Source organism: Chinchilla lanigera, unplaced genomic scaffold (assembly GCF_000276665.1).
Source record: "Chinchilla lanigera isolate Chin_1 unplaced genomic scaffold, ChiLan1.0 scaffold00011, whole genome shotgun sequence".
Taxonomy (NCBI): domain Eukaryota; kingdom Metazoa; phylum Chordata; class Mammalia; order Rodentia; family Chinchillidae; genus Chinchilla; species Chinchilla lanigera.
This window is the reverse complement of record NW_004955412.1, coordinates 10,490,226-10,514,141: the sequence shown is the minus strand read 5'-3', so window position 1 is coordinate 10,514,141 and position 23,916 is coordinate 10,490,226. Positions and strand designations below refer to the sequence as shown.

Genomic DNA, 23,916 nt, shown 5'->3' with positions numbered 1-23,916 from the left:
AAAAAAAAAAAAAAAAAAAGAAAAGTTTACTAAGTTAACTTTTTAAAATTATCACATATTATAAACATAAAAGTGTAAAAATTACTTTTTACACATTAAGTAGCTTTATCAAATCTAAGATTTTCTCATATTTATATCCTTTAACAATCTCTTGCTCCATTCTACCATTAAAATGACTGCTGATTTATTATGTTCATGTATTTGCTGTTATATTTGTATTTCAAGCTATTCATACACAAATAGTTGACAAACTTTAAATGAAAAGCTGTGTGTAGTTGTATAGTTTGCTTTTTATCTCACTCAGCAATGTTTTACATTTATCTGTTAGTGCATTTATTTCTAAGTCATCCATTTTCACAATTGCAAAATGTAAATATACCACAACTATCTAATTAATTGAGCTGCATATTAACATTTATACTGTTACCAGATTTCCTAAAATAACTGTGGCAATGATAGTCTACAGGTGAGCATGTTTCAGTTTCTTTAGAGTCTATGGTAGGAAAGGGCTCATTGGGTCATAAGGAATATGTATATTCAACTTGGTTAAGCAGATACTGTTAAATAACTATTTAAAAAATGTACAATTTATCCACTCACCAGAAGCTATGGTGACCAGAACTTAGGTTATGGTGACCACTCACCAGAAAAGTTATGAAGTTAAAAAGTTATGAAGTTAAATTATGGTGATCACTCACCAGAAAACTTCCAAAACAGTTCTGTCAGATTTTTATATTTGGCCAACTCAAGGGTATGTAACTGTATTGCACTGTGGTTTTAAACTGTATTTTTCAGATGATTTAGCAAAGTATCGTTTTATAGATTTGTTGGCCACTCACATCTTTCCTTCTTGTAAAATGATCATAATCTTTTCTTATTTTTCTAATGGATTATCTTTTATTACTAATGTATAAGAGTTCTTTATATATTGTTTAATAAGTCCCTTGTTATTAATATTACAATAACATATAACATTATTATGTTCACTTTCCCAGTTGATACCTTGTCTTTGATTCCACATATTTTTGTTTTAATGTACTGAAATATGCTGAACTGATTTAGGTTTTGTATATTAAGGGGATCTACCAGCCTGAACTAAGAAGCAAAAACATAGTAATTAATGTAAGAGATGAATATAGCTAATAAGATGATGTGACTTGAGGATTATCTTCTCAGGCAAACTATTAGAGGAAATGTAAATGACAAACCCCCCATTGATAGTAATCTGGCAGTATCTACCAAATACCAGGTGCATGTATCCTCTAACCCATCCATTTGGACATGTATGCCTCACATTCACCAGCACACATGATGCTATTATGCCCATGGTTATTAACGGGAGAGCACCACTGCTGGAGCAGCACAAGGATGAAAACAACTCAAATGCCCATTGATAAGAATCTGTAAAAAATCTCTCTCTTCATACTCAGTACAACTGTTAAGTAAGAGCTGTATAATATATTGCTGAGTACAAAAAAAGACTGAGAGAAATATCTCAGTTGACTATAAGAAATATTACCCATAATTAACATAAATGAGTATTTTTAAAAAAGAAAATAAAAAATGTTATTTTTTAACTCAGAGGTTGGCAAAGTATAGCTTTTTTTTTTTTTTCTCCCCGGTACCGGGAATTGAACTTACGACCTCGCGCTTGCCAGGCAGGTGCTGTGTCACTGAGCTAAATCCCCAGCCCCCTTAGTATAGCCTTTTAACCAAAGCCAGCATCCATTATTTTTCTACAGCCTGTGACTAAAAATGGCCCTTCAAAGTTGAAAGGTCATAAAATATAAAAATTATGTGACAGAGACTATATGATTCAAAAAATCTAAAATATTTACTATTTACTACTTCGTCCTTCACAGAAAACACTCGCTGAGCACTCCTCCAAGCAATGGCATCTCTTCTTGGTGAAGCAACATAATACACACTAGTTACCTTGTAAGTGCAGATAGTCAATTTCCTCCTCCTAGTTTCGGTGTTTCTCTGCAGTAGAGTATTACACATCTGGAATACCTGCTGCATGACAGCATCTTGTCTCAGGTCATCACGGCCCTTCGAAATAATCAAACACGAATAGGCATAGTTCACTTTATCTGAGGATAGCAAAAGGCACTCACTAAGTCAACCTGAGCGTCTTTACCATCTTAAATAATTAAGCTCTCCTGCCCTTCTTTCACTGGGGAGGCAGACTAAAGAAAAAGGAAGTCTCCTCTAGCTCCTTCTGTAATTAGAATAACTGAACTCCCCAACCCGAGGCACAGTGCAAAACCCCGGGAGGAACAGAGCTGTGTCTCTCCACTGTTCCCCAGCAGTGCCCAGGGCTATCTCTTTCTGGTACAATAAAGAGCACCTGGCACAGAATTCAAGGCAGAAGCTTTCAACTTGTTCTAATCATGGAAATAAGAACTACCAAAAGATTTTTTGATAACAATCATGCTGATTATTCACCTCATCATGTCTTTACATGTTAACAGTATTCTTCTACTTGGGTCAGCAGGATGTAATGACAGCCTCGTAGACTCACGAGAAAGATAGAGACAAACTTTCTGATTCTAGAAAATACATTTGTATTCCACAAATTTTCCTCACGCATAGTTATTCAGAATAAAGACAGACCCAAATAAGAAGGGAAAAATAGGGGCTGGGGATTTAGCTCAGCGGCAAAGCGCCTGCCTGGCAAGCGCAAGGTCGTGAGTTCGGTTCCCCGTACCAGAGAAAAACTAAAAAAAAAAAAAAAAAAAAAAAAAAAGAAGGGAAAAATATTCAATGAAATTTTTCCTCGACTTTGATGTCATTAACTCTGTAGGGGACTACCCCAGAAACAAGTCTCACCTTCACAAGCTGTCTCCTCTCCTTGCCATCAGAACCTATGCAATCTATGATTTTGGGTAAATTTAAACCTCCTGCCAAACGAAATTCTGTTTTAAATGAGTGTATTGTCACCAGATTTTCATATTCTCCTGTGGGGTCCACCTAATAAAAATATAAGAACATGTCAAATACATTATTTGCATTTAAAGAAATATCAATTTTAAATGGCGATTTTCTTTTTTTGGGACCAGGAATCAAACTCAGGGTTTCATGCTCACTAGACAGGCACGGCACCACTGAGCTACACCCCGGTCCCTAAACTGCAATTTTAGTACTTCACAGAGGAGTGAATGACAATGTCTGATGCTTAAGTATGGGAACTATAACTTTAGTTTCTGTTGAATGAAAGACATGTTACAGTAGAAAGGTTTTAAATATTACACAAATATAATGAATTTGCAGGCCGGGGATATACCTGAGTGCCTGCCTGACAAGCACAAGGTCCTGAGTTTGATTCCTGGTACCAAAAAAAAAAAAAAGAAAATAATTTGCTTTCCTAAATAGCTTAACAAAACCAAGGCATACCACGTTAGAACACTGTTACTGAAAAATCAAAATTCAGGTGTTGTCATTTATGTATGTTATGGATGTTAAATCATCTACAAAATAATCTACAAAATAATTCCTCACAAAAACTTTAGATAAATTTTGGAAAGGCTAGAGGGGAAGCTTCTAGGTCATAACTGCGAACTCTGGCATTTGCAGGAAATACCCAGCTCAGTATAGTAGCTGATATAGCTGGAAGCATATCAGTTAACCCATGTGACGCAGCTACATTTCAAATTCAGTAACAACACACACTAAGCTCTAAAGTACATATCTGAGAGATTTATAATGTACTTAAAATAATAATTTTGTAAACCATAACCATTATTATTACATATATTCCTGCCTACACAGTACTTCTAGTAATAAAAGATCATTACGACATAGCTAAAGGTACCATGTATATATAGTCAAGTTACCACATATTATATTACTTAATGTAATATATCACATTGCACAGTATGCAAAATTTTTTTTAAAATAATTGGGAACATTCTTGCTAAGTCAAAAATTAGTCTTAGTCAACACAGCACCTGCCTGGCAAGCATGAGATCATAAGATCAAATCACTATTTAATCAATGTTCACTACACAGAAAGGCTATTTCAATCTAATAAAGATAAATTCCGCTTAATTAAAAAAAATCAAGAGTTAATGGTAAGTTACCTTAATTTCCATAGTAGGAACAACAACATCTTCTAAATTCTTAAGTTTATTAATTGGCTGGTCTGCTGGAATATTGATGCCTTCTGTATTTAAAAGTAAAGATATTTTAGTGACCACAGCAAACAGAAATAGCACTGAAGGTCAAGCAGGAGTAGCAACATTTATGCTTTCAAAGACATACTTCTCTGCATCTTCCACTGAGTGGCATCTAAGTTTGCTAGTATAATATAAGCATCACAAAGTGCCTCCACATTCTTGACCATCTGAGGTCTCCTACTTCTGATAGTATGTATTATTCTGTTTGCAGCTTCCATTCGATCCTATTAATAAAAACCAAAAAATATTACATAGGAATTTTCCAACATCTAAGCTTCCCAGAGTTATAAAAACAGAGATAAAAACTTTATGTACAAATATAAACAATGAAAGGACTGTAATTCATCATATGTAAACTAAACAATCACCTTATGAACGAAATACATGAAAAGTATAACAACCTCAAGTGCCAATGACTTAGATCCCTTTCAGAAATCTGTATTTTCCCTTGGCCCCTTTCTGTGAGGAAAAAAAGGTAAAACTACTATTGATATCTCCGGTTCTGAGAAACATTCAGAATTCTAAGCTAATTTTAGGTATCATCAAAATACCAAGGAATTTAAAAACAAAATACAATTATCAGCATTCATTATTAAAATCCTTGAGGCTTAAAGGAATATTCTGGCAAAGAATATCACAACTGAAAAATGTATTCATGTTTAATCCAAATACCTCATCAAGTTGAGAGTTTTGTTTAGGTGCGTTTTTAGTTATTCTACTCCTTTTTGCTGTCTCTGGTTTGGTCAAAAATTCATCCTTGTTTGCATTTGCTAAAGCCAATATAATAAATAAAGTATGATGGGGATGATCCATTGTAATTCTAGAGATGAGCTGTCAGAAAATGAAGAACTATTAGTTCTACACACATTAAAAAATAGAAACCCCACATTTTTCATTTTACTTAATATCAAAATATATGTCTACACACTTCAGTGAGTGCAGCATGTGTATTTCTGTGTGTCTAATAAAGTCAGAGAGGCGAGACAGATGAGGAATAAGAAACAAAGTAAGTAACTTATGTGGAGCGAGAGAATACATACAAAAACATGTACTTCCATTTCCTGGACAGCAACAGCAGTACTTGCTTTATACAGTACATAGTAATATAAAAGAAATCAATTTTTTGTTCTGATCTTTAGCTCTACTTACATTATTGAGGACTTCATGAAATCCTAGATCTCCCATCGTTTTGGCCCCCATTCTAGCAGCCAGTTGGTACATAAGAGGTAAAAACTTGTATGATGAAATCTTCATTCCATCTCTCTACCATGAAAATAATGCAAAATTAAGAAACAATACATGTCAAATATTCTCACATCTAAGAAAAGTTATTCTAAAACAGTGTTCCTCTATTAGCCCCACATAGTGAACAACAAAACTTCAGTAACTTCATTTTTTAATTTATCACTTAGCCTATCTCAAGGTCTTTCTAATGGGTACCTGAGGTTGATTCAATAATAAGTCAAAATGTTTGTTGCTAAATTAAATTGTAGTCTCAACTGAAATAGCTGGCCCTGCTTCTATACCAGTGACTCCAAGGTGGACAAATGTAGATCTGAATCCTACTGTGAATTTGACTCCCAAGAAGTCAGCGAAATAATGGAGTAACTATTTTTCTCTCCATGTGAAAAGTAACATAATTTAGTCATAGCATAGTAGAGATTAGTTATCTATTATAAGTCTTTTCTCATTCATTTCAACCAAGAGAATTATTTTACCTTTAACATTTAAATCGACTGACAACACGTATCTTATTGACATATCTTTAATATTAGGTGTTACTGCCAAAATCTAACATTTTAAAAATAAAACTTCAGGAAATACTAGTTTTATTTTCTTACAAATCTTTTTTCCATTTACAAAGGTAATTCTTTTTTTTTTTTTTTTTTTTTTGGTACCAGGAATTGAACTCAGGACCTTGTACTTGCCAAGCAGGTGCTTGTGCCACTGAGCTATATCCCCAGGCCCAACAAAAGTAATTCTAATCCCCTAAATGCACAAAATGGGGGAAAAAAACGCACCTGTGATCCCATCATCTTTAACTGCTTTCCAAATCCCCCAATCTAGTACTCCATTCTACTTACTCTGCTGTGCTAATTGCAAAGATATTGAAATCCCTGACATAAATTCACCTCCACACACACCTGCATCATTGAGAACTTGCCAAGTGTCTACAAGCACAGCCCTGAGCCAACTGCTAGGGATACGAAGAGGTACACAAAACTGGACATCGAAGGTCTTACAGCTAAGTTTTTAAAACACGAGCTCAAATGCCGGGTTGAACAAGACTTGCCTTCATCATGGCATTAACTTCAAAAACTCCAGAATTTTCAAGCCACAGGGAACAAAGTCGGAACACCCACATATCATGCTCTTCTCCACTTAATAAGCAGTTGATGTAATTTTCAACTGCTTTACACAAGAAGCGTTTACGATCCTCTTTCAGTGCACGGAGTGCACATTCATCCAGCTCCAGCTCTCTTTGAACCTTTACTGTGTATCTTGAATTAGACAATTAAAGCAAAACACAAAAGCCATAAAATTTTACAGAACTACAAAAACATTCTTGATATACAACATAAATGAAAAATCAAGTATCCCAAAGAAAAAGCAAAATTCTAAGCATTGTAAAGGGATCAAATTTATTTTTGTCATAATTGCATAATTCACAGCCTTTTAGGCAACCAGGAGAATGTGGACTCTGTTCAAGCTACTTAACTTAATTCTCTACTTATACTACAATGCACAGACAGAAGGCAAGCTTAAATAGAGGAGCTCAATCACAACAAAAAGGCCAGTCTTCTGTATTTATTTCAATATTCATCTTTTTCACCAACAATAAAAAATACCCCAAAATGTAACATCTACAGATCCACAAGGGACTTAGAACCAGGGAATGAACTGTGCATAAAAGAACATGTATCAGTGTATTGTATAATAATTTATGATTAACCACTATAGGGCCAATACAATCTATCAGTACTTAAGCCAAGCTTTAGTGCTCAAAACTATAACGTAAAAAGTTCAAGTCACCCTTTTTGCAAAAATGTACTCCCTCTGTTAACTGGTGAACACAAAATTGCCACTTGTAGACACTTAGTTACCTGCTGGTCTGAATTTTATGCTCCCTTAGGAGGCCCACTTCCTCTTTGGCCCTCTTCAAAAGAGCTTGCTTGTTTTCAAATTCTGATGATTTCATGTAGTTTTCAATTCTCTGGTACTGAGTGTCAGAGAACCTTGCTAATGAAAGAAATGCCTTCATTTTTCCATTTCTGAGCTCATCATTGCTTTCTCCATTGTAACTTCGAGCAATTTGCACTGCCTTCAAGAACACACATTCATTTAAATTATATTTTAAAATACTAAAAACATTTAAAGAATCACTCAGATCAAGGAAAACTCACATTGAAGTTTAACTTATATATTCAAAAGCTAAATTACATGAAAGACAGAATCTCTTGACTTTACAAGACAACTTTGACAATGTTCAAACAACTGTAGGGGCTGGGGATTTAGCTCAGTGGCAAAAGCGCCTGCCTGGCAAGCGCAAGGTCGTGAGTTCGGTTCCCGGTACCGGAGAAAAACCAAAAAAAAAAAAAAACCAAAAAAAAACAAAAAAACCTGTAACTGCTAATTCCTGAAAAAAACTGCAAAAACAGAAAAGCTCTTTAAAATTTAAAACAAACACAATATACTTTTCATGTTCTACTTGTTTAGCTGCATTTATCTACTGTATTTCCAAAATCAGTTAAACTAAAAGAAGGGTGGGGGGGTCAAAGTCCTAGGCCTTATTTGAGGGCAGACAGACTATATATGAGTGACACAGTCCTTCGTCAACTATTTTTGCAGATGATGATAAGAACAGCCAGGGATGCAGCTCAATGGCGCAGTACCTGCCTGCAAGTACAAGGCCCTGAGTTCAGTTCTTGGTACCAAAAAAGAAAAAAAAGAGAAAAATTACTACAAACAACTTCCTGAAAGAGTAATTGGAGGTGGAAATGAGGAGGAGAGACAAGGCATACTTTGGGGTTACTTTCAAAATACATTCCTTCTGTTAATATTCTGCTTTGAAGTTTATACAGAGGTCCAAAAGTAATAGTATATGAAGGAATGAAACCATACTTTCATTTGCTTTGGAAATACACTTGGTCAGGGTGAAAAGATTGAGTTCTTCCAAAAGCTTACCTTTTCTAAATAGGTCTGCATGATGACTGCAGGATTTTCTAAGCATGTTTCTGCTAACCAGGTGCCACAAACCCTCAGACATTCTGTGTATATAAGTTTAAGGTTTGGATTACTCTGTTCAAGAAAAGCAAAATTATAAAATGTAATTCATTACCATGACTATGCAAAAATGTCTGTGTAGAAGAAAAAGCAGACTGAAATGTTTTTTAACCCTGTAGCTATTTTTTTATATAATTCCAAATATGCAAGTTTATGAAAAAGCTATCTTGTACCGTTTAATTATCATCAGAATAACTCAATTTATTCAATAATTATATATACAATTTATTCAGTAATTATAAACTGGCTAGTATTATTATCCCATTATTACAGGTGAAAAATGTAGTACAAAGTAACTTTAGACAGTCCATATTTCAGGGACCATACTCTTAAGTAACATTTAAAAACATACTGGCACCCAGTGCTTTGGTATCATGATGGATTCTCTAATAATGGAGGACTGTCATATAAGCATACGACTTTCAAAAGTTTAGTAAGCTGAGATTCACTAAACAGGTATGTCTGAGGGACATCACTGCCACTAAACCTTTGATCACTTCATGATTCCTACAAATGCCTCTACTCTAGCCATCATATGCTGGCGATACAGTTGAAGTGGCCAACACAAATTTAGAGTAATTGAAGGGGATGTTAATTATTAGATGTGATACTTTGAAAGTATTTGCAATGACAATCTGATTGCTCCAACTTGCTTTATTTTTTTCTACTTTTTTTCTTTCATGCATTTCCTCTTCCATTTTTGTACTTGCTATTTCAAATTTATAGCTGGCATTTCAAATTGTTCCCACATATTGTTGAATTCTAGAGAAACTTAAAAGATTTAATGCTGGGACAATTTAAATGAACCTGTTACAAGATGAACTGACAGACTCATTCTAAACATAAAAAGAGCTTCAAAAGTTCTTTTACAAATAGTATTTTTCAGACACCTTTTCTAATTTACATAATTTCAATTTCAAAATAACTGTAAAATACTAATTCAGGCAATAACGAAAAATCAAAACAAAACGAAATATCAAACCTCTGTACAGCAGGCATCCAACTTCTTGATCATTTGCTTGAGAGTACTCAGGGCAAGACTCTGTTCTTTTTTTGCCCAGAATACTTGCGCTTCCTCCAGCTGCCACTCAGAGACTCCACAAACAGGTGAATTATACTGTTTAATTTGAAACATTGCCCTTTCAGGGAGCTGAAATGAAAATATCATGTAAATAAATACTTTTAGTATCACTACTATTTTTACTAATGAAAGTACCAACTATCATGTACTGAGAACTTCACTATTTGTCAGAGACTGTTAAACCCTCTCCGCTTGCCTTCTGTGTGTGAAATCACTAAATAATTACCAATACAGTGAGGTAGGCATCTTCTCATTTTATAACCTGGAAATTGAGGTTAAGAGAAGATAAGTACTTTGCCCAAGACTTAAACACATGTTTGTTTAACTGCAACATGGGTAATCTTTTATTTTTCTTTTTTTGTGGTACTGAGGATTTAATCCTTGCACTGAGCTACATCCTCAGCCCTTTTTCGTTTTTTATCTTCATTTTGAGACAGTTTTGCTAAGTTGCACAGGCTGGGCTTGAATTTGCAATCCTCCTGCCACATCTTCCATGAATTCTGGGATTACAGGCATGTACTACCATGCCTAGAACATGAGAAATCTTAAATAATTATACTGAACAACAGTGATCTCTACTTCTGACATTTCTTCTCTACTCACGCTATTTACTATCTGAGTAATAAAAAGAAAGGGCAAGAATTCAGCTGACATAATTCTGAATCCTACTTACCTGCGTGTTCTTAAAAGTTCGGGCCAGAATAGAGAATTGTACAAGGTGTTTGGTAAGAACATTCTTAAAACATTCTCTTTGCGAGTTCTCCATTTTCTTTTCCATTAGGATCTCCAAAATGACTGTACGCAGAGCCATGATGGGCTCCTGAAAACTAAAATCACTGTCCTTGAGAAGCTGGGAATGTTTCTGCCACTTACTATATACTTCAGAGAGTTGTGTATCCGTAACTGATCTGAAAGCCAAACCACAAGTTTACGTAAGCAAGAAAGCCAAAAAATTATGCACATTCTGAAATTCAAGACACAATACAAAGGCATTATGGTAACAAGATCAGAATTAGTTTTTAGAAAACTACAAAATACTATGAGGTCAGACCCCTAAGCAGTCAGCGGAGAGGCCATATATAATGAACTTTTAAAAGATCTTAAAATATTGTCTGGAATAACAAAAAAAGCAGCTCTTCTAGAGTCTTCTGAAAGGAGAACACAGTCATCAGATTTATCAAAAAGTTCCCACATCTCTAATACTGCTTCTGTGCCTGCTGTGGAAAAGAAGGAAATACAGGCAATGAAATGAAATAAGCTCATTCTATGCACAACCGTAGCTGCCCAAGAAATCACAATGCAGTGAAGAAAAAGCTGACATCTGGAAAAGGTTTCAGCTACTAACCATATTTATTAAAGGAACAGAAATGTATACTATACAACTCATTTATATGAATAGTATGATTCCCAGAAGGTTAAACTGAGAAATAATGTCTACTCCTTCAGGGCTATTGCATTGAGAGAAATAAAAAGTCAAATCAGGGAAAGTAGAAAGATGATGAGACAATGACTAGGAAATAAAAGCTCTTTTATTGCTTGACACAGAAGGAAACAGTAACACTAATTCATATGAACCAAACCTTCACTTTGTCCCCAAATGACCCCAGAGTAACAGCTCACAAACATTTTAGTCCCAGAAACTCATTTAGACTCTTAAAAATATTGAGAAGCCCAAAGAATTTTCAATTTTTAGACTGTATATACCGACATTTACCATATTACAAAGTATAACTGAAGAAAATTTTAAATCATTGATTTATTTAAAAGTAATAAATCACACACTGCACTTTAGTGTTAGTCTTGCAAAACACATACCTTGAGAAAAGCTCTCCAATGTTTTCCAGCTCTCCAATGGCCTGTAATCTACTAAGTGCAGGGTATAGTGAATACACAGATTCAAGACTGTCCTTACATAATTCTTCTACTTCTTTTATTCTAGTTGTAAAATAAAAAAGATACTTTGAAAATTAAGAAGATGTGTGTAGAAAGATAAAAGTACAAATCTGTGGTTAGAAAGTTTTGATAGTAGGACTGCTGTGGACCTAATAATAGTTAATATTCATAAGTAATAATGAATATGCAATAGCAGTGGAAACATAATTAGTATTGGAATCACATACACTAAGATCTAAAGCCCAGTTTCACCACTTATGGCTGTCTTAACTCTGGACATATTGGGTTTCACTAAGCCCAAGTTTTTCACTGTCAAAGTTACCTTGAAGATTAGAGAACACATACAGAAAGAGCCTGACAAACTGGCTAGCACATAATAAGCACCTAAATGGTAGCAAATATTATCTGCCATAAGCATAGGACTTACTAGGTCACTAACTACTGTTAAAAATGTTACATCTGTTTGTTTAATTTGGGTATCAGGTATTTTGTCTTATCAATGAGAGTAAAGTGACCGATACAGAATTTGGTACCAGGAGTGGGGGTCATCGCTGTGACTCTGCCTGACCATGTTGTTCAAGGGCCTTTGGAAATGGCTTGTGGGAAGAGACTGGAAAGGTTGGGAGACATCACCTAAAAGAATACAGCTGGAACAACTTAGGTTGTTCTGTATGGGAGATTCTGGCCAGAGCTCAGAGGACCAGAAGGTTGATAGAAATCCTGCCAGTAAAGACCAGGTTCAGGAGGTTTCTGCTGGGAAGAAGGACTGCACTGGCTGTTAGAGTTCAGACAATGTGTGTTATGGCTTGGCAGAAAGTTTGTCTGCATTTTGCTTCTGTCCAGAGATTTTGCCTGAGACTGAGATTAAGGGTGGTGGACTAATTAAACTGGCAGGTGAAATTTGAGTTGAATGTTGAGGTGGTGGCGTGGCCATTATTTGGGGCTTTCAGCTAGGTCTATGTTGAGAACCAAGCGCAGAGAGTTCAGCATAATGATTTAAACAGTTGTGAGTCTAGCCAGAAAGGAAGTGCCAATAAAGCTGTGGACTACAAAGATAAGAGCTGAGGAGATCTGGATTGCTGAGAAGGAACAAAATATAAAAGATGGCCTGAGGGGATCACAAGAAGCACCAAGTCTCCATCTTTTGCAGTCTCAAAACGCAAAAGTGAAAGACTTTGCCCTGAGAAGAAAGTTGTAGAGCACCATGTTCTACGATGGAAGCAGCATAGAAAATCTGTTCCTCGGAATTGGATTCAGAGTACCCAGTGATCCAGGCACTCGACCCCTACAGCCAAGAGAGAGGAAAATGTGGCTACTGCTGCAGCTGTTAGCAGACCTTGGCATTATCCATATGGCGCTGGTTCTAGGTGCACGCAGAATGCAAGAGTTACGAGGTTAAAAAGGCTTCCTCCAAGATTTGAGAAGAAGGCCTGGGAGGCCAGGCAGTGTGCTCCTGACAGGGAAATATGTGAAGCTGTGAGGGTGACCTCAGAAGTTTGAAAAATCCAGGAACATGGATCATCTGAGGAAACCTGCAAGGAGGGAGCAGAGCAGGCCTAAGAGAGAAGCCATGGGAGCTACTACCACAGGAAATGCTGTAGGGCTGGAGCTAGCCATGGCCTTTTGAGCTCACAATTTGCCACAGATTACCTCAGATACTGCATATGGAACTATAGGACTTAATATCTGCCCTGCTGGATTTTGGACTTGCTTTAGTCACAATCCTTTATATCCTCATAACTTTTGGAATGAAAATGTTAATCTTGTGCCACTGAATGTCGGACATTTTAAACTTTGTTTTCATTTATACTGGAGCTCATAGCTAAGAGCTTGCCTTAAATCTCAGACGACTTCAGTTTTGGGGTTTTCAGCAATGCTGAAACTGTTAGGACTCTGACAACTCTTGCAGATGGGACTAAATATGCCTTTTGCATAAAGGGATATATATTTTTCTATGGAGGCCCAGGAGTAGAATGTTATGGTTCTAATGTAATATAATGTTGATAGATTTAACACTGGTTCTTAAGGATTGTTAAACCTGTGTTATAATATTCAAGTTGTGAAATGATAGGAAAAAGTATGTCTCTGGAAATCGGTTTAAAGAATTATGTCCGGTTGCTGAGTTGATGGGTGGATTGTAATGGTTGATACATTGTATCTACTTCAAAAATTTAGAAGTTTAAGTAACTCAGCAGGGGGCCAGGGTCCTCACTTTGTAAACATCCTGAGCCTGTGCAAGAGGAGGGCACTGAGATGAAGTCAATGTTATACCCATCCTAAGCCAAGTACCTGCTTACAATATAAGGGAGTTAGAGACTTGCTCTCCTCCTTTTTTTGCTCTTGTTGCTTTTGCTGTCTTCCACTGGCATGAACTGCTGTCCCTCTGCCGCACCACCCTGTCTTGGAAGCAGCTGATTATGGACTGAAACCTCTACAAACTGTGAGCTGAATAAACCTTCCCTTCCTTAACTTTGGGTGCTGGGTATTTTGTTTCAGAAACAAGACAAAAGTAACTAAGGTAGCTTATTACAGTTAATTACCTCCTCATGGATAACCTTACTTGTGCTTCAAAACAAGCCTGAGAACAATGATCATCAGTCATCATTTTATAAATTAGAACTCTAATATTAAGACACTAAACACTATATAACTAGTACAGAAAACAAGGTTAAAATTCTCATGATACTTGTATAGGAAGAAAGCAAATTAGCAGGAAACATCAAGACTTCTTTGAGGGGTTAGGGGAAAAAAAATGGATCTGGGGGTGCAAAGGAAAAATTTTTGAGAGACAAAGACATGGAAATAACTGACCACAGCCATCAACTTTCTATCCCTGTGTCAACAGAAATCCTTAAATTGAAATTACTTCTCAAGTTTTGAGAAAAGAAGTCATGACATTAAATGGTGAAAAGTAATAACTGTATTTTTACAATACCTGGCATATCTGAGACACTCAAAAAATGTGGAGAATTCTCTGTCTCTTAGAGACTGCAGAGCATTGTATAAGGATTCGTGGTAACTGCATCCTTCTATTCCTTTACTGTGAAGTAATCCAAAAACAAAATCAAAGAAAAATACACATTTTTAAAAAATCCTAAGATAGCCATGCATAAATACTGCAACCAAAAATCAAAAATTTAAACTAAAATTAAGATTTCACACAAGTAACACACTTCTAGGAAATTTTGGTAAGAAATTCAAAGAATTTTGTGGGCCATTGAATTCTTTGAGCATAAAATACATTTTTCAGGGGCTGGGGATTTAGCTCAGCGGCACAGTGCCTGCCTGGCAAGCTCAAGGTCGTGAGCTCTATTCCTGGTACCGGAGGAGGGGGGAAAAAAAAATACATTTTTCAGATATTTTGCCTAGTTCTGAATATATTTCCATTTCTTTATTTACTTTTATGTGCCAGGCACGAGGAACCAGGTTCTGGATGCAGGAGAGCCATTAGTGAACAACTCCCACCAGGTCCCTAGGCTCACACAGCTTATGTTCTGATGTGCACGGTAAGTAAAAAACTAGCACACAGAGCAAGGGATGCGCAGAGAATTAGAACAGGTAGTCATGAAGGGTTCTCGATATGACTGTTAAACTGGAGACAGAATGGCCAGAAGTGGCCATCCACATTCCAATTAGGAAAAAGCAGAGATACATCTAAGGCCTTTATTTAGGAATGGATGTACACATTGCATGAGCCGATCAAAAAATAGAGAAGGCTGTGCAGCTGAAAGAGCAGGCACTTGTATGCTGATTTATAGACAAGCAAAAGCTGCTTCCATAATAAAATCTTTTCACCTGACATACAGGTTTTAATTGTCATTTTTCCTGGAAAACTGACTCAGCACTATTTTTAAATAAAATAAAATATTTCATAAATAAAAGAAAAATCTGCCCTTTGTAGACCATTCAGCCAATAAAAGCGCCACCTGATTAAACTGTTTACAGCAAGGAGTGAAAAGATGAATGCCTACACTTTTCTTTGGATTCTTCAGTCCAACAAATGTTGAAAGGATTCTCCTAAGAAATACCTTTTGTATTTCTATTTTCAAAAATATTCGGAGCCAAGCATGATGGTGCATACCTGTAGTCCTAGCACTTAGGAGGCTAAGACAAGAGGATTCTTCTGAGTTCAAGGCCAGCCTAGGCCACATAGTGAGTTCAAGGCTGGGGTGAACTACATAGCGAGACCCTGTCTCAAAAACAGCCAGATAGATAGACTGATAAGAGATGGAGTTGCCCTAATGGGGGAAAAAGTGTGAAATTTAGGCCCAGGTATGTGAATTGCTTATTGTTATCTTATTTAAGCATTTGGTCATATGTGTAGATTATAAAACCTATAAAATATAAAAAACACAACTACTATTACATTCACAAAATAGGAATTTCTTTTTTTCTTTAGAGCCATTTTATGAACTAGGCAAAGGGCAATTTAAAAGAAAAAAAGGACAAAGTTCTTCTTACTTGACAGAATTGCAATGGTCCCACTGCATATTCCTCCATGCAGTTTGGTAGCAAAGTTCCTGCAGTTCAGCACTCCACTCTTTATTTTCATGATCTAACCCCTTTAAGTAGACCGACAGAATATGGCAGAGTCCCAAATTCTGCAAAGCCTAAACAGGAATTATTTTAAAAGTTAAATAAAATCATAATAGAAAACCAGAGAAACAAAAAGCAGCAGACAAAAAAATTAACTTTAAAAAATTGAAGATTATGACTTAAAATCCCATATTATGTAGTTAGCACATTTCTCCAAAACCACAAAACTAGCTACTGTTTGATGGGAGAATGGCTAAGGAGTCTTAGCCAGTAATAGGAATGATGGCTTCACAAATCAACTCCAATGAAAACTGTAAGAAATAATGTATATAAGATTTTCCAGGTGAAGCACAAGAACTGTATACTACCCGGCATATCATGCACACTTAAGAAATATCTCTTACTGTTGGCTCACCAAAAGTTATGATTCACAAACATACACTATGCATGAGCCCAGTGACCTGTTTGGTTTCTTTTGCGGGTGACTTGCAAGCATACCTCTTGAGTTCATCTGGCTTTCTAAATACTCTACTGACACACTGAAACAGTATCAGCACCACACTAGTGATGTACCAAAGCATACAAAAACGTACCTGAATTATTCCCGCCTGGCGGGTTGATGAGGAAATTGCTGTCTCAAGGTCATACGTTACTAAGGCTTTCCCCCACATCGCTTCATGTTCGTATGTTCGTAGTCTATAAAAAAAATTGTAAGAATACCTTTGGCTCTACATGCATGTAACTCCTTCATAAACACAATTACACAGAAAAAAGCAGCTTACCTAGTAAGAGGTTGCAACATTTTCCCTCCACCGCAGCCATACAGACTATCTGGTTCTCCTATACTTCTATAGATTTCTAAGAGGAGATCCTGAAAACAGAAATATAATCAAAACAAGGAAGGGAAAATCATCATATGATCTAACAAACTTTAAAACTCTATCATTACCCACATATAAATCAACTCTAAATGCTGGGCTATAAAGTAAAAAAAAAAAGATATTCAGTCAACTAATCCTACTTAACAAAATGATAATAGTAGAACTGCCTTTAAAACCTCACTTAGAATAACTGCCCACATTTTCACATGCAAAAATAATCACAAAAACAACACTGTCATCAGATAAAATTATACATAGGAAAATGAAATTCTGCGAAGTCCAATTTTTAAAAACTGAAACTATTAAAAATAAAAGTCACAAGTTTTTCTTTGAAAGCCAAGTTAAAATTGTTTCAGAGTTGGTGATTATGCAAATCTTTGTTGTAAAATTTACACAGGAAAGGCTGATTCTATCTAAAACTACCAGTAAAATAAAAATGAAAGTAGAAAAAGCATAAAAAAGAGAAGCTGTATTGCACAAAAAAACTGCTCAAGCAATATATCTGCCTTTATACTTTGTGCTGTGGGAAGTATTTTCTATATATAAATTCATCAATACTGGTACAATCTGTTAATTCTAATTTATCTTTCTATTCATAAACATGAAATCAAGTACTTAAAATCGGAACATTTAGTGCCTATGCAAAACAAGTGTCTGGTAAAGAAAAAACTATAAAGTGTAAGTGTCATAAAGAAAATGGATTGGGTGCTATGGCAGAAAAGCCAAGGTATAAACTCCCTCTATGATATATATGGTTTTATTTCCATCTTCCAGATAAGGAAACCCAAGGTTAGAAAGGCCAAAGTAATTTGGGCAAGATTACATAACCAAGTAGCCAAGTTAGCACTTGAACTCAAGTTGTCCACTTGAAGAGCTAACTTCAAATCATGAATCTATATATATGCTCAGTCCAATATGGAAATTCAGTTTTAAAATCAAATGGTATCATTCCTATAATTCAAGGTAGAAGATACTGTTATAAATAGGGTCTCTAATATTACCTGTAAACTTATTCCAGTTTCTTCTTTACTTTTTTCACTCAAACTAGAAATACTTGTACTTTGGCTTCCTTCTTCAAATGTAAGACTTCTGTTTATCACAAAAACATTTTCAAAAATGAGAACATATTCTTTCAAAGTTTATAAATATATGTATCATAGACTTTAACAGAAAAAACTAATGAAGGTTACAAATAAAAACAATTTATACTTTAAAACAAAACAATTTAGATTGAAGGTGGGCTACAAACTTGTGAATGTTAATGAAAATTATATCTTAATAACAATCTTCTATATATGGGAAGGTTACATACCAAAACATTCATAGAAAGACTTGTTTAAAGAAGTTCAACTTAATAGTTACGCAGTGACTAATCAAGATCACAAGATACAATTTAACACCTGATAAACTGACAAAAATTAAGAAATCTGGTAACAGTAGAACACTACTTAAATCCAAGATTATAAAACAAATAAATGAGAGGCAGGGTAAGAACTCAGATTCGTCTACTGTAAGACCTTACCTTTAAACCATGCTTTAGCATATGCATATCACAGTTTGGTAAGGAACTTCAATTCTAAAATCTTAAAAGCTACATCGTCTATAATAAAAATAACCCAATTTGTAAAGTAAATACTATCTTCATATGTGATGGTGCCTCTACATTTACCTGTACATTTATTTCAGGTTTTTTCTTACCATTTTCACTCAAACTAGAAATAGATGTACTTTAGTTACTTCATCAAATGTTAAGGCCTTCTACTGATCTACTTCCTTACCAACTCCAATTCTGACACAAACTTGCATAGCCACCTTAAAAAACAATCTGGCACTGTCTTAGAAGGTTGAAATTTTACATGGCTTGTAACCTCCTAATTCTACAATTAAAATATACATCACTGATAGGTGAATGGATTAAAAAAAATTAGTGAATCTTCTCCAACAGTACATCATATGGCACTGAAAAAGTAGAGCAATAGACAATACTGATCTTATTTAAAAATCCTGAGAGGTAGGGGCTGGGGATTTAGCTCAGCGGCAAAGCGCCTGCCTGGCAAGCGCAAGGTCGTGAGTTCAGTTCCCGGTACCAGAGAAAAACCAAAAAAAAAAAAAAAAATCCTGAGAGGAAAAAATTGCATATAAAAATATAAGTTCTTATAAAGCTCACAAATAGAGAATTTACTAGACCACCTTTCATCTTAAATGGCAGAACCATCATCTGAAGGAATAATAAGACACGAAACTCAAGATCACATTTACAGTACCTCTTGGAAGGAGCTCAGGACGACAGGGAGAGGGGGCACTTTGTAACAATGCTACTGACAACTTTCTATTTTGCTTTCCAAGCTTTATGTACTAGATATCACATGTGGTTTCCTTATTAGCACATTATGTTTTAAAAAATTCTGGAGCAGAAACGTGAAAAGTTGGGAAGATTATACTAGTGGGTATGACACTGTAAATTTAAGGTTTTAATATATTTAGGTAACATATTCATGATGTAGCTGCCAGGACTTGTCAGGAATATTAAAATGACCAAGGTTATGAATCAACACTTGCCTAACTCCCATCTGGAGTTCTGAATTTCTTTCTTTCTAAAAAAAACTTCCGGACACTAACATTGAAATCTCATACTTTCTCAGGAGCAAGTAAACAAAACTGTATGTAGCAGGAATGCCTAAGAGGAAGCACTGTGCTATTAAACAATCTGAACAGGAAATTTAAACAAGCCCTTTATTCTCTTGACTGACAGCGCTGGTAAACTGCAGATCCCTATTGTGCTCACTCTTCTCTTCACCACTTTAGATTTACAAAGTCTCAGCTCATCCACATAGGGCCACTGAAGAAAACTGACGTTCTGTTGTTTGTCTGTAGACAGGGTCTCACTTTGTAGTGCAGGCTGGCCTTGAACTTGGAGTGAACCTCTTGCCTCAGCCTCCCAAGTCCTGAGATTACCAGGATGCGCCATCATGCCCGGCTACCTGTATATACGTATCTGTTTGTTCTCCTCTAGTCATCAGACCTCCGAGGGAATAAAACCAAAACAGACTTGTCAAATCAGGCAGCAAGCCCTATCTGTCAAGCACTCTCTCCTATTGCTAACCAAAAGTAAACCTATACACGCCTGCTTTGAAAAAAAGCAATCTGGGGCTAGGAATATAGTTCAGGGGTAGGGCATTTGCCAAAGATGGGCAAAACAATTTAAAAACCTGTAATTCTAAATCCTATTACCTCTTCTCTTGATCATCCATGTTCTTCTTATCTGCATAGATTTCTGCATAGAGCAATGCTGTAAAGTGTGCGGCACAAGACTGAGCTACCTTGGCAACCTCCAGATAATTCAAATCCAGCCAGAAAGCATCTTTAAAAACCGTTCCCGATAAAGGTCTGAAGAAAATGAACATGGTATCATTCCATTTTTTAACTTCCTTATCAGAAGAAAAGCATATTAATACAGAATACGATGGTGGCAAGTGCCAGTTAAAAACAGAAAATTACATTCAAATAACCAACACCACATTTCCCCAATCTGTAAGTACAAACACCCCTAAGACAGTATAGCTGAACAGTCTAGTTTCTCAGACTTTGTGTCACAAGCCTTTCAAAGAGTTTTCTGAAAGCTATAGACCATCATCACCCTGTACATATTTGAGCTTCAGTACTTGTCCTCCACCAAGAAATTCCTGCACCACTGGCTAAGAACAGGCTACACAGATTAGAGAGTCACACACACACACACACACACACACACACACACACATCCTTTAATATAGACAAATTAATGAAAATACTGTTTCTTCTAAGACACAATTACATGTTTTTCCTAATATATTTTCTCCTTAATTTATTGCCTAGATTGAGTTATTTAATAAAAATCTCCCACTGTGGTAATAGCACATCAGACTGCAAGGCACTATAGATATTATCTTTTTCCAAACTAATATTAGAGATGTGACAAAACAGAGTATGGGGGCACAAGCCTGTAATCCCAGCACTGGGGAGGCTGAGGCAGGAGGATCTGTGACAGTTTGAAGCCAGCCTAAGCTACAAAATGTAATTTGAATATGTAGGAGTTGATTCAAGGTCAGCCTGAACTACATAGTGAGATCCTGTCTCGAGAGACAGATAGATAGAGATGACAAAGCTGTAGTTAAGAGCCTTAGCTTTGGAGTAGGACACAGCCAGGTACAGGTGCAGAGCCAGCTGGCCCAAACACTGCTAGCTGCAGGATCATTACTAATTCCACCCCTCAGCCTGAGCTTCCTATAAAAACCAACCAGGACAGCACACATCAGAGAGTAGATGCAATGGCTAAATAATCCATGGAAAACTGATGAACTGCCTACTATATAGCAAGCCCCTTAAGTGTAGCTATTACTTCTCAACATGTTCAAAATTCAGGTAAGTAAAATAACTCGCCCATAGAAAGGAAGCTTATACTTATTGAATATCAGGTACAGTACGTATCTTACTTAATTCCCATAAACCACCCCCACCTTATAGGAGACATTATTTTGCTTTTAAAAATGATTAAGACCAAAATAGAGGTTCAAAAACAGCAAGTAACTTGTCCAGATTACAGGCTTTTAACTACTCAGACTTGGAATTAAACTCAGGGTCCTTACCCACCCCACCCCCAGCCTTTTTTCTGTGTCCCATTCATATATTCTCAAGAATCTTTTTAAAGGTCTTATTCATATTTAGAACCAAATATGCTTTTTTTCTCACAGTACTGGGAATCAAACCTAGTGGCCCCTTGCATCCCTGGACCTTTTTAGTTACTGTTTTGAGAGAGGGTCTTGCTAAATTGTCCAAGCAGCACTCAAGTCTGCAGTCTTGCCTCAGCCTCTCTCAATGTTAGGATTACAAGCATGCACTACACTATGCCTAGCCATGAATATTATGAATTTTTATCCTGAACAATTACTATATGTCAAATAAAAATGAAAGCGTCTTTTAAGAATTTTTATCTTCCCTAATTCCTGCTAATGTCAGTATCATTCTATTCCCAAAAGTCTGAAGTGAATGACTCAAAGGTAAAACTGCCTCCCAATATGGAGAAAACTCATACTCCCAGCAATAGTTAAAGTTTCTCATGGGCTTTCTCAGAAAAGGATCTGGTACAAAAGAATAAGGTAACTAGAAAATTTCTAATCAAAAGCAACCACACTAAAAGGCAAAAACTATAAGGGCAGTGGAATGGTATGAAAGGGATACAAAGGAATTTTAAAAAGACTTTGCTGAAGCTGAACAATGTTTCTTTCTTCTCCCACTCTTCCTTCTCATTCTTTACCAACCACTGTCACTAGCATCATGCATACCCATTAGACATCAATTCCTACATATTCAAATTACAGATGTTCCTTTACTTAGCGTACGGTTATACCCCGATAAACCCGTAATTTGAAAATAACACAAAGCAGAAAAGTAGTTAGGAATACCTAACCTACTCAGCATTACAATTTAGCAACACAGTACACTGCAGAGCATCAGTGTTTACCCTGAGATCACAGGGCTGACTAGAAGCCACAGCTCCCTGCCACTGCCCAGCACCATGACAGAGGATCATATTGCATTATCACTAGCCTGAAATAAGAATTTAAAAAGAGGGTCTTTTTGTGAATGCAATCATTTTATACCATTATGAAGTTAAGAAATCATAAGGGGAACCATGATAAATCAGGTCCATCTATACAGACCCATTCTGCTTTTTTTTTTTTCTTTTTGAGTTCTGGTCAATTCTCTAGCAGTACAGAGTAGCGATTCCTGTGCTTTATCAAAAATCTCTCCTGAAAAAGAACAGGACAAAGACACTATACCGTAAAGTAATTGATCCAAATAGAAAACACCATGCCACAATATTACCACAAATTTTGATGACTATTGCACATATTAAAGAAACTTATACCTTAAAATAAAGGTATTTAAAAGACATTTATACAACACATGACTTCTAAGAAATAAAAGCAAAGAGAATAGAAAGGCAACACAATTAAAAATAACTTCAGAAAATAATACTGATTCCCATAAATTTGCAGGTGAAATAAACTATTTTATGACCCCCAATGCTTATTACATTACCTCTTCTGTCTTCTCATATAGTCTATAACAGCAAGCATTGTTCTTTGTGATTTTTTATCCAAACAGCACTGGGGAAAGAGCTCTGACTCTGATAAACAAACAGAGATATCTCTTCTTAGTCCAGATAGACTTGAATAAGCACTTTCTTCCTCCTTGTCTGTACGTCTGCCTCCCTCTACACTGTAAGATTCTGGTGGGGAGTACCTAACACAAAACTGATTCTTAATAAATATGTGGAATTTGATGGCATTTCTTATTCTTTTAAAAAAAATCAACAGGCTTAATATAACTTAGAATTGCTGGGCACAGTGGCACATGCGTGTAATATCAGCACTAGGGAGTCTGAGGCAGGTGGGATCACTGTGAGTTCAAGGCCAGCCTGGGCTACATACTGAGTTCAAAGATAGCCTGAACTACATAGCGAGACCCTGTCTCAAAAACAAAAACAAAATTTACATTGCAGGGGGTTGTGATGGTGCAGGCTTGTAATTCCAGCACTGGGGAGGCTGAGGCAAGAGGATTGCCAAAAGTTTGAGGAAAGCCTGGGCTACATAGTGAATTCAAGGCCAGTGTGGACTACATAGAAAGACCCTGTCTCAAAAAGACAAAAAAAAGAATTTATATTTTATTTCTGAAAAGGTACTAATCCATGGGTGCCATTAATACCTAGGATCTTTTATGTGCTAGCTTCTCAGGATATAGCCATGAACAACGCAATTTCTGGACACACAGAACTCACTGACTAGACTAGAGACTCTCAATACAATGTGGTAAGATGTATGACCATGTTTAGAATGCTGTTAAGTTTCACAGAAAAAGCGATCTGAAACAAAAGTAGTCAGGAGAAGAGGAAAAGACAAACTACCAGGGAATATTAACAGTATCTAAGATGAATAGAAGCAGGAAACAACTTGAAGAACTTCAAGAATTTCAACTGTGCTGAACCACAGAGCTAGAAGGCAGTAAAGATGATGGTAGACTG

General features: G+C 36.1%; 1 protein-coding gene across 4 annotated transcripts in view; it reads right to left on the bottom strand.

The window, feature by feature from the left end:
• The window catches only part of Atm (ATM serine/threonine kinase), a 108,654-nt gene that overhangs the window by 17,265 nt on the left and 67,473 nt on the right, over positions 1-23,916 (bottom strand). For all 4 annotated transcript variants that reach the window (XR_001232882.1, XM_013510995.1, XM_005378035.2 and 1 more), the window contains 19 exons: positions 22,935-23,022; positions 20,085-20,240; positions 17,855-17,942; positions 16,755-16,843; positions 16,566-16,668; positions 15,898-16,046; positions 14,372-14,476; positions 11,359-11,478; positions 10,217-10,451; positions 9,445-9,612; positions 8,364-8,477; positions 7,283-7,500; positions 6,472-6,679; positions 5,328-5,441; positions 4,851-5,009; positions 4,264-4,402; positions 4,083-4,165; positions 2,833-2,973; positions 1,936-2,052 (listed from right to left, as the gene is read on the bottom strand). Coding sequence is in view for 3 of the 4 variants with exons in the window: in XM_013510995.1 (XP_013366449.1) it covers positions 1,936-2,052; positions 2,833-2,973; positions 4,083-4,165; positions 4,264-4,402; positions 4,851-5,009; positions 5,328-5,441; positions 6,472-6,679; positions 7,283-7,500; positions 8,364-8,477; positions 9,445-9,612; positions 10,217-10,451; positions 11,359-11,478; positions 14,372-14,476; positions 15,898-16,046; positions 16,566-16,668; positions 16,755-16,843; positions 17,855-17,942; positions 20,085-20,240; positions 22,935-23,022 (2,594 nt within the window). In the remaining variant the exon portion in view is untranslated. The remainder of the gene's footprint in view (positions 1-1,935; positions 2,053-2,832; positions 2,974-4,082; positions 4,166-4,263; positions 4,403-4,850; positions 5,010-5,327; positions 5,442-6,471; positions 6,680-7,282; positions 7,501-8,363; positions 8,478-9,444; positions 9,613-10,216; positions 10,452-11,358; positions 11,479-14,371; positions 14,477-15,897; positions 16,047-16,565; positions 16,669-16,754; positions 16,844-17,854; positions 17,943-20,084; positions 20,241-22,934; positions 23,023-23,916) is intronic.